The sequence below is a fragment of the Zeus faber genome (assembly GCF_960531495.2).
Source record: "Zeus faber genome assembly, chromosome: 11".
Lineage (NCBI taxonomy): Eukaryota > Metazoa > Chordata > Actinopteri > Zeiformes > Zeidae > Zeus > Zeus faber.
Window position 1 is genome coordinate 32,110,749 of NC_137205.1, and position 11,169 is coordinate 32,121,917.

At 44.4% G+C, this 11,169-nt stretch overlaps 1 protein-coding gene across 3 annotated transcripts in view; it reads right to left on the minus strand.

Moving 5' to 3' along the window:
• Positions 1-385: 385 nt before the first annotated feature.
• sgsm3 (small G protein signaling modulator 3) overlaps positions 386-11,169 on the minus strand; it is a 47,763-nt gene continuing 36,979 nt past the window's right edge. For 2 of the 3 annotated variants that reach the window (XM_080008798.1, XM_080008797.1), the window contains exons 12-21: positions 11,076-11,169; positions 7,218-7,272; positions 6,811-6,860; positions 6,044-6,196; positions 5,053-5,123; positions 4,638-4,686; positions 4,370-4,455; positions 3,837-3,959; positions 3,628-3,688; positions 386-2,904 (exon numbers count right to left, since the gene is read on the minus strand). The exon at positions 11,076-11,169 is cut by the window's right edge and continues 62 nt beyond it. In XM_080008798.1, the coding sequence (XP_079864924.1) occupies positions 2,821-2,904; positions 3,628-3,688; positions 3,837-3,959; positions 4,370-4,455; positions 4,638-4,686; positions 5,053-5,123; positions 6,044-6,196; positions 6,811-6,860; positions 7,218-7,272; positions 11,076-11,169 (826 nt within the window). In that variant the 3' untranslated portion in view covers positions 386-2,820. Of the gene's footprint in view, positions 2,905-3,627; positions 3,689-3,836; positions 3,960-4,365; positions 4,456-4,637; positions 4,687-5,052; positions 5,124-6,043; positions 6,197-6,810; positions 6,861-7,217; positions 7,273-11,075 lie in introns of those variants that run through there. The other variant, XM_080008799.1, reaches the window with a different exon arrangement.

Consider the following 11,169-nt stretch of genomic DNA (forward strand, 5'->3'; position numbering starts at 1 on the left):
AACTGAATTATTTACACAAATCGTCCTCCGTAGACCACAGCGTCTGAATATTAATGGAAATTTAAGGTTTCAGTTTTTGGTTTTTGGAAACTTCTCATGTTTCCACTTTGTCGTTCTGGGTTATTGGATGTCGCTGGTTTCAAATGACATCCAGGACAAAGTGAAGGTCTCCACGCTGTGCACAACCAGCTTTGTTCAGGTTTTCAGTTCAATTTCTCCTGAAAACACATTTCTATTAAAGTCATTTTTATTTAGTATTTGTCAAATCCAAGTGAAGCAACACCTCCCACCTTCAACAGGATTCATTGACAACTCAAATAGAATTAAAACACAACTTGTACAATAAAGCAGGTGTAGAAGACGACGCTGAACAAGCAGCTGTTTGCGTGTAGATATTTTATATATGTACAACAAGCACAATATATTGTATTTTACTCCAGGTCTGATACATCCACAAAGACCAAGACGTGACTTTATCTCCTCAGAATCCTCCCTTCATGGTTCAAACCGTCCTTGACAATTGGGGATTTTGGGGATAATTAAACCTTATGAAAGCATATTCCAGAAAATGACATTAAGACCCAATAAAAATCAAAAAGTCATTACAATTAAATTCTCATGGGGGGAAAAAAACAAACAAATAAAAACAAAATAAAAATTTGATGTTTTTTTCTGATGAACAAACTTTTTTTCGGGGGCAGAATCCATCCCAGCATCTTCGCAGATTATTTAGAATTAAAATATAAATTCTACTTTTATCTTCAAAAGGGAACGTTCCACTTTGTAGACAAAATAAATCTGTTGTTAATATAAACATGGAACTTTATTCTGACTTTCTGCACTGAGACGCAAACCCTGTTCGATGCCTCGTTTTAAGGAATCGTTTCCAAAACGTCCTCCTGGTTCTGGGATATTTTAACCCTGAAACTTCCAGGACGACCTTGATGTTAGTGTTTTAGAATTTGAATCAATTATTTGTTCAAGCTTATGAATAAAAACAACATTTTGGGGACGTGACTGGGAGGAGCCACCTCCCTCAACAGCTCGGTGAAGTGGTTTGATGGAGGCGACGACGCGTCTTTTTGGGATTTAGTAAAAATGTTGTTTTTGATATTTTTGGGCTGACATGGCTTTAAGGGTTGAATTGAAGTGAGTAAACGCAGCAGGAGGAAGTCAGTGTTTCTTCTTCCTGCTCCGTTTCACTTTTAGATTTATTTGATATATTTGGTCTCTAGAGGTGATTTGAACCAATCAGAACCAAGCGTCAGGAGACCGCCTCGAAGTTTCTCATCAAAACTGAAATAATATTAAAAACCACGAAAAACAAAAAACTATAAACACTACATGTACCTTTTACTCTTGGAATTTCTTGGACCTTGGTGCTGATGAAGTACAGAGGACAAGTACACGTAACAATACAAGTACCAGTACAGGTACCGGTACAAGCTCAAGTACCAGTTCAAGTACAAGTACAAGTACCAGCATAAGTACAAGTACCAGTACCGGTTCAAGTACAAGTTAAAGTACCAGTAGTGGTTCAAGTACTAGTACAACGTACTCACCAAGTACAAATATTCAGACTGAAGGTTTGAGCTGTGATAACTGTGACATCACTCAGTTGGTTTAATGTCTTCAGTCTCAACAGCTGGAGTCTGAGTCCGAGCAGCGACAGCGTCACAGGAGGCCTGGGCGTGGCCTCACGTGGGGTTAAGTGCGTCCTGGAGAGTCTTTGGTCAGTGTCAGTGCCTCAGCGGGTCCTAGTGAGTCAAAGAGTCTCAGCGAGTCTCACTTTATCATAGCAAGTCTCAAAAAGTCTCAGCCTGTCCTAGCGAATCTTAGCGTGTCGTAGCGTATTTTAGAGTCTTAGCGGATCCTAGGGAGTCTTAATGTGTTTGAGAGTCTCAGTGTGCCCGAGGGAGTCTTAATGTGTTTTAGAGTCTCAGCGTGTCCTAGGGAGTCTTAATGTGTTTTAGAGTCTCAGCGTGTCCGAGGGAGTCTTAATGTGTTTTAGAGTCTCAGCGGGTCCGAGGGAGTCTTAATGTGTTTTAGAGTCTCAGCGGATCCTAGGGAGTCTTAATGTGTTTTAGAGTCTCAGCGTGTCCTAGGGAGTCTTAATGTGTTTTAGAGTCTCAGCGTGTCCTAGGGAGTCTTAATGTGTTTTAGAGTCTCAGCGTGTCCGAGGGAGTCTTAATGTGTTTTAGAGTCTCAGCGTGTCCGAGGGAGTCTTAATGTGTTTTAGAGTCTCAGCGTGGCCGAGGGAGTCTTAATGTGTTTTAGAGTCTCAGCGGGTCCTAGGGAGTCTTAATGTGTTTTAGAGTCTCAGCGTGTCCGAGGGAGTCTTAATGTGTTTTAGAGTCTCAGCGTGGCCGAGGGAGTCTTAATGTGTTTTAGAGTCTCAGCGGGTCCTAGGGAGTCTTAATGTGTTTTAGAGTCTCAGCGTGGCCGAGGGAGTCTTAATGTGTTTTAGAGTCTCAGCGGGTCCTAGGGAGTCTTAATGTGTTTTAGAGTCTCAGCGGGTCCTAGGGAGTCTTAATGTGTTTTAGAGTCTCAGCGGGTCCTAGGGAGTCTTAATGTGTTTTAGAGTCTCAGCGTGTTGTAGCGTGTCTAAGTATGTCAGTGTTTCTCAGCGTGTTGTAGCGTGTCGTCGCGAGTCCAAGTGTGTCTTTGAGTGTCTTAGCCTGTCATAGTAAGTCTTAGCGAGTCTCAGCGTGTTGTTATGTATCTTAGCGAGTCCCAGAGTCTTAATGTGTCTTAGCGTGTCTCAGCATGTTGTAGAGTGTCCTAGTGAGTCCTAGCGAGTCCTAGCATGTCACAGCGAGTCTATCCGTCGATGTCCCAGCTGAAGAGGTGGTGCTTCACCAACATGTCCTGGACTCCTTCCTTCAGAGGCCTCTGCTCCTTCTCCTGGAAGCCAAAACCAAAATTATAATTACTAATATTAATAATAATAATAATACTATTATTCTCATTAATATTAATATGAATAATTATAATATAATCAGGGCTTCATCCCGTCGTGTTATTTCGTTTGGGTTTAGCAGAATGCTCAACAGGATCAGAGGGAAAACAACAACAACAAAAACAACGTGATGTCATCTCGTCCATGAGATTATTTTGGTCAAATAATCCCAAATTTGATACGTTTTAAGAAGCAGCCGTTCAATGTATATGTGTTGTACATGTGCTGCTCCAGCAGCCGTGTCCACTGTGGGTGGCGGGGTCCGCCACACGGCGCAAGCAGTGACGAGCAGCCGCGGTGAATCGGCTAAAGCGGCGTAGCTACAGTGGGCGTGGCTAGTCAACTGTGGAAACGGATTCATATGCAAAACATGACAAATCAACAGATCATAAGAAGACAACGCTGGGAGGACAGGAAGTTGGAAAAATGACATCCTGGGATCTGCCTCAACAGGGACCATGTGACGGATTACCACTTTAACTATGTTGACAAGATGAAGACAGAGCTGATGCTCGACAGATAAAGATCCACAATTCAACCGAACAGTAGAAAGACCAAAGAACCCGTCGTTACTCATGGGGAACTGTTCAGGAAACATCTCCGTCTGAGTCGTGTGTGTAAATAAACACAAACACACAGGAACAGCAGATTTGGGGGCGGGGCCTCACCTCCTTCCTGTCGGGCAGCTCACAGTCCTGGGACAAACTGAAGGCGAACTTGGAGAGAACCCTGAGGACGGAGACGGAACAGTCTGTTCACTCTGTGCAGACGTCGCTCTCCTTCCGCCATTTTGACCCGAGTCTTCCTATTCCAACAGTTGTGCAATACGTGTGTGTGTGTCTGCCTGTCTGTCTGCGTGTCTGTCTGTCTGCCCCACCTGAGCTCACACTTGATCTGCACCCATCCCGGGCTCCTCAGGAAGGACCAGGGCTGGTACCACTTCTCCACCGCCACCATGCTGGAGCACAGCACCTCCAACCACAGGTGGAGCACCTGCTCACTGGACACACACACACACACACACACACACTAGAATCACCATGGAGTCCTCCATCGTGAAAAGCCTGAAAATAGTTTTATTTCAGGTAATAATTCCTGGTTTGCCACTTTTCCTAATCTGAAATCAATAAAATCAATTAAAAACGACATTTTCCCTCACATGCAGCTATAAAGCCAGTTTGACCGTTGCAGGGACCGTGGAGTCAAACGAGTAAAAAAAATAAAAAAATAAAAAGAGGTTGTTGTCTTCTCGACGTGTCCTCAGATGGATCCCCTTTAAATGGATATTCTGTTAAGGGCAGTAACGCTTCACGGGGGAGGGGGCGTGGTATCTCTACAGCTCGGTGACACGTGGCCTCCTCCTGGTCAGGTGGAGCACTGCAGGGGGTGGAGGCGTGTGTGTGCACCTACTTGAGGCCCACGCAGATCAGGGACCTGAACTTGACGTCCATCTGGGCGTGCGCCGCGTCGTGGCTGAGGTTGACCGCCTGCACCGCCTGGAGGGGCAGACAGGTGGAACTCTCACACGGTCTGTCAGGACAGACAGGAGCCCAGAGGGCAGGACGCTGGTCTCACATTAAAGTCTTTTACAGACGTTCATTAGTCTAGTCTAAAGAAGGCCACGCCCCCCGGGGATGAGTGAAGTATCTGTCTGTCTGTTTGACCAGACAGTACTCACTCTGTACAGCAGCTCCTCTGGTGTGAGGACTTTCCCATCTTCATCCAACCTGGATGAACATGAGAATGATGAAGAGGAGGAAGAGGAGTCAGCCATCACTTCTCAGCAGAAGCAAACAGAATCAATATTAAATGAATATGAATATTAAGATATGAAATATGAAATATGAAAATATAATATCCCATTATTATGGGTTGAGGTTGTACGCAGCAACCCACACTGTTTACAGGCACTAATCTAATCTTTATTTCTTTCTCTTTTGTTGTTTGTAATTTAAAAAAAAGGTAAAAATGTTCTCTTAAATGCTATTTTCCAGCTGAAAATCTGTAAAATAAAGTTCATTGTGAATAAATATGATAATAGTAGAGTTTCACCACATCAGTACTCAACACAGGGAACACAGCAGCAGCTCTACCTGTATGTTTTGCAGAGCACCAGCCTGGAGTAGACGGAGTTGAAGTCCCGCTCCACCTCCCTGCTGGCTGCCTGGGGGCAGCACAGAGCAGCTTGTCCCGTTAGAAACACTGGTACGTTCAGGCCATTTACACAACAACAACAATAATAATAATAATAATAATAATAATAATAATAACAATGACAATAATAATAATAACAATGACAATAATAACAATAATAACAATAATAATAATAATGACAATTATAATAATAATAATAATAATAATAATAATAACAATACTGATAATAATAATAACAATAATAATAATAATAATAAGAATAATAAGAATAATAAGAATAATAATAATGATCATGATAATGATGACAATAATAATAATAATATAAACATCAGGCTGATTCTCGGGGAGGATCTCACGATGGGAATTAGATTCCAAGGCTCACAATATTTCACATTTTACTTATCAATATATTGACATTTTATACGTAACATGAGTTGCTGCTAGCTTTTCATTTTACTGACATGTATCACTAAAATATTATGAAATTATCATTAAATTAAATATTATTTCAATGAACAAATTCAGTCTAATACAGAGATTAAAGACTGAAATTGCTCTTCAGTTTTCTGTATGGAATGCAAAAAAAAAAAAAAAAAGAATATATATATCTATGAATACATAAAATACTCGATACTCAATATCAATCAAAGAATAAATTATATGTCAAGTAAAGATGGAAAATTAAATATCAAAAAGTAAAATCAAATGGAAAAAATGAATAAAATAGAAATAAGTAAATACCATTTTTTTTTTTTTTTTTTAATTTAATAAAAAAAACCAAATTAAGACATCTGTCACATTGGTGAAGCCCAGTAGTAGCGCAGGAGATAATTTACATAATTTCCACACAAAGTTGAAAGGGCAGAATTGAGTATCAAGTTCTCATCCCCAAATTAAGGTATTTTAAAAAGGTGTGGTTGTGAGCATCACCTCCTCGATGAAGAGCCAGGGGTGGCAGGGGCCCCCCAGGATCGACGGCTTCTTCAGCCCGTGCTGGAAGATGTTCTTGAGTGCCGGACAGAGCGTCCCCCGAGCCAGGTCCGTCACCGCCTCCGTCACAGAGTCGTCCCCCGCTAGAGAGTACTGAAGGAGGAGGCAGAGGGAGGTGGAGGAGAGGATGGAGGTGGTGGATCAGAAAGAAAAATGCACGTCAGGGAACCTCCCCGCCAGACAAAATAACCCCCACCGTGTACTGACTGCACGGTATCCTGCTCCTCACACAGTACTCACCAAACAAACCAATACATTGGTACAGAATATTGACTTGAAATGGTTCTATAACCACAAGGTTTAAGAGCAGGAAAAGAGCAACAACAGTGTACTGAACTATCAAAACAATTCACTGCTGCTCATCCGACATGGAACATTTACATGAAACCTGAAACGATGAACGTTGCCTTGGGACTTTCATCTCATCTTCCTCATTCACCTCTTCCATTGCAGTTTCTATGTGGTGTTAGAAGGTGGTGCAGGGGGCGGAGGCATACAAGGCAAGTACAGATCGGTGCTATTACTCAGAAATAACTGAGCGCTGATTGATCTTATGCCCAATCAGAACAGAGATGTGTAATAACCGTGGAACAACAAGTTAAGACTTCATTATCCTGTGAGAGGGAATCCAGGAACACGCAGCTGACAGAGTCTTATCTGACGGAGTCTTTACTGACAAAGTCTTTACGGAAAGAGTCTTTATTTACCTCTTTGCTTCTTTCGTCCAGAATCTCCACAAACTTTGCTGGAAACCAGCCTGCGACAGAGAAAAACACACTAAGACCCTTAGAAAACAGCTGACATTCTTCATATTTTCCCTAAAAACGATCCAATAACAAGGTTCACTTCCTGTATGTGGAGCTGGCTGATTGAGGTCCAGGACGGCACCACCCGATGCTCCCTCCTTACCGGCAGGGAGTGTGTTTTACAGATCATTTAACATCACATCCTGTTATTAGTCTATACTGCTTAAGGTTAAAGAGGAAACAGCTATACATCCTGACCAAGGTTTTGTCAAAACATGAAGGAATTGTCACAAAAAACAAGTCTGCATGACTTCAAACATGATGCAAAGAATGAAGGTATAAATGAGAGAAGGGCGTGGTGGAGCCACCTCTGAGGCCGTTCAGCTCTCCCACCCAGCAGTGCTCGTCTTTTTGGGAAACGATCTGAAAGGAGAAGGAACAAACACTTTATTCTAAAAGATGGTGTCCTGCCTCTGTTCTGAAAATAACACTGTTGAAACTGGGGCGGGGCCACATGTTGATACAATGTCCGCTCACTCTGTCCAAAATTATGTGAAACCTGATTTTGTGAGTACTGCCCCGCCCTAAGTCAGATTTCATGGTCCACAAGGTTGTTTTACTTTCAAGTAAAATTACAGTAAAAGATAAATATTGGTATTGCTTGACCGAACGTAATACACACACACACACACACACACACACACACACACACACACACACACACACACACACACACACACACACACACACACACACACACACACACACACACACACACACACACACACACACACACAATATATACATTGGGGCAAAAAAGTATTTAGTCAGCCACCAATTGTGCAAGTTCTCCCACTTAAAAAGATGAGAGTGGCCTGTTATTTTCATCATAGGTTTACCTCAACTATGAGAGACAAAATGAGAACAAAAATCCAGAAAATCAAATTGTCTGATTTTTAAAGAATTTATTTGCAAATGATGGTGGAAAATAAGTATTTGGTCAATAACAAAAGTTCATCTCAATACTTTGTTATATACCCTTTGTTTGCAATGACAGAGGTCAAACGTTTTCTGTAAGTCTTCACAAGGTTTTCACACACTGTTGCTGGTATTCTGGCCCATTCCTCCATGCAGATCCTCTCTAGAGCAGTGATGTTTTGAGGCTGTTGCTGGGCAACACAGACTTTCAACTCCCTCCAAAGATTTTCTATGGGGTTGAGATCTGGAGACTGGCTTAGGCCACTCCAGGACCTTGAAATGCTTGTTACGAAGCCACTCCTTTGTTGCCCAGGCGGTGTGTTTGGGATCATTGTCATGCTGAAAGACCCAGCCACGTTTCATCTTCAATGCCCTTGCTGATGGAAGGAGGTTTTCACTCAAAATCTCACGATACATGGCCCCATTCATTCTTTCCTTTACACGGACCAGTCGTCCTGGTCCCTTTGCAGAAAAACAGCCCCAAAGCATGATGGTTCCACCCCCATGCTTCACAGTAGGTATGGTGTTCTTTGGATGCAACTCAGCTTTCTTTCTCCTCCAAACACGACAAGTTGAGTTTTTACCAAAAAGTTCTATTTTGGTTTCATCTGACCATATGACATTCTCCCAATCCTCTTCTGGATCATCCAAATGCTCTCTAGCAAACTTCAGACGGGCCTGGACATGTAGTGGCTTAAGCAGGGGGACACGTCTGGCACTGCAGGATTTGAGTCCCTGGCGGCGTAGTGTGTTACTGATGGTAGCCTTTGTTACTTTGGTCCCAGCTCTCTGCAGGTCATTCACTAGGTCCCCCCGTGTGGTTCTGGGATGTTTTCTCACCGTTCTTGTGATCATTTTGACCCCACGGGGTGAGATCTTGCGTGGAGCCCCAGATGGAGGGAGATTATCAGTGGTCTTGTATGTCTTCCATTTTCTAATAATTGCTTCCACAGTTGATTTCTTCACAACAAGCTGCTTACCTATTGCAGATTCAGTCTTCCCAGCCTGGTGCAGGTCTATAATTTTGTTTCTGGTGTCTTTTGACAGCTCTTTGGTCTTGGCCATAGTGGAGTTTGGAGTGTGACTGTTTGAGGTTGTGGACAGGTGTCTTTTATACTGATAACAAGTTCAAACAGGTGCCATTAATACAGGTAACGAGTGGAGGACAGAGGAGCCTCTTAAAGAAAAAGTTACAAGTCTGTGAAAGCCAGAAATCGTGCTTGTTTGTAGGTGACCAAATACTTATTTTACCAAGGAATTTACCAATTAATTCATTAAAAATCCTACAGTGTGATTTCCTGGATTCTTTCCCCCCATTCTGTCTCTCATAGTCGAAGTGTAGCTATGATGAAAATTACAGGCCTCTCTCTTCTTTTTAAGTGGGAGAACTTGCACAATTGGTGGCTGACTAAATACTCTTTTGCCCCACTGTATGTACATATATATTGGGGCAGTAGCTCAGGAGGTAGAGTGGGTCGTCTAGTAAGCGGAAGGTTGCTACTGCTCCTAGATACATCAGATACTAGGATAGGTAAATGCAGAGAAATTGTGAATTTCCTCGTTGTGGAACTGATAAGGACAAATAAAATACACACACACACACACACACACACACACACACTTATTGAATACATCTTCCGACGCACATCATCAGTGTGTTCGGTGTCTCGGGTCTCTAAACATCATACACCCTCTCCCAGGCGACCCCACCACGGTTGATCAGACCGCAGTGTGTGTTCAGGTGGCATTCGCTTGTCCCCATGGACCTTCTCTCTGGATCCAGAGCCATCTCGAGGCTTTCTCAGCTGCTTCGGTGATGTTCTTGATGGCGCTGCTCCTTGCTCCTCTGTGGAGTGAGTGACCCACAAATCCTCTGCAGCCCACTTCAATGGGCATGCACCTCGCCCTCCAGCCCTGCTCTCGACAGTTGATGACCAGATGTTCATATTTGGTCCGCTTCCTTTCACAAGCCTCCCCCAAGCAGTCCTCCCATGGCACTGTCAGCTCCATGAGGACGATGGTCTTGGTGGCCTCAGAAACCAGAAGTAAATCTGGCCTCAGGGTGGTGCTGACAAGGTGCTGCGGGAATCTCTGCTGTTTCTCCAGGTCCACAAAGAGCTGCAAGTCTTGGGCCGTTGACAGGATCCCTGCTGCCGCCCTCTTGTGTCCTGTCCTTGGCTGCACCCCCGTTCTAACAAAAGCGATTGCGCTGGTGGCTTTGCGCACTCGGCCGCAGCTGCTGATCCCCTTGCTGATGACTTCTGCAATGAGTTTCAGCACCTGGTTATGGCGCCAGGTGTATTGGCCCTCACCGAGAGCTTTTGGGAAGGAGCTCAGTATGTGCTCCAACGTTCCCCTTGCTAAGAGCAATGGGCATCTCAGGGTCTCGACCTTTCCCCAGGTGAAGAGGTTCGCCTGGCTAGGCAGGACATCATACACTGCCCGAATCAGGAAGGTGATGCGGTGTGGCTCAGCCTGCCAGAGGTCCGTCCAAGTGACTTTCCGGTCCACGGCCTGCTCCCACCTTGTCCAGGCCCCGTTGCCTCAAGCCAGCCGCTCTGCTGGATCTTAGAATATGTCACCACTTCTCCTTCCCCTTGCACTTCATAGGCCGAGGTGTTGGGAACAGTCCCAAGCCCGCTCTACCATGAGCCACCACGCCCACCAGATCTTTGTGGCGCAGCCGGGACTCAGCATCCAGCACAGCAGCCAGGGCACTCCACTTCCTTCCAGTCTTCACCACCACTCCAGCCTGAGCCGCCGTTGGGTCTCTGTACATCAGCACCTCTCGAGTCTATGTAACCTTGAACTCTTCTTCCAGAGACTTCAGGGGCAACCAGAGTTTTGTGCTGTTCCTGTAGCAGGCGATGTTGCTGAGCCTTCTAGGCAACCCCAACCATCTCCTGAGACAGCTGCTGACCTTCCTCTCCAAGGTCTCCACGGTGGACATGGGGACCTCATAGACAAGTAGTGGCCATAGTATCCTTGGCAGAGTACCATGATGATATATCCACGATTTGAACTTGCCTGGGAGCCCAATTTTTTCGACTGATCTTAGCCAGCTATCCAGTTCCTGGAGGTGGACTGAACAGATGAGGAGTCCTTGAGGGTGGTGTCGAACACCTTGCCCAAGCTCTTCACCGGCTTCTCAGAGATGGTTGGTAATGGCTTCCCTTCGAATGTTAAATCGGAACCTTGAAATCAAAAATCAAATCCTAATCAAACAGTTATTTCCATTGGACACTCACTGTGATGATGTCGTTCTTCCGGAAGCCCAGCTCGTCGTCGTCGTGACGCTCAAAGTCCAGCAGCGCTTTGGCCCGTCGCCGTCGGTTACGGGAG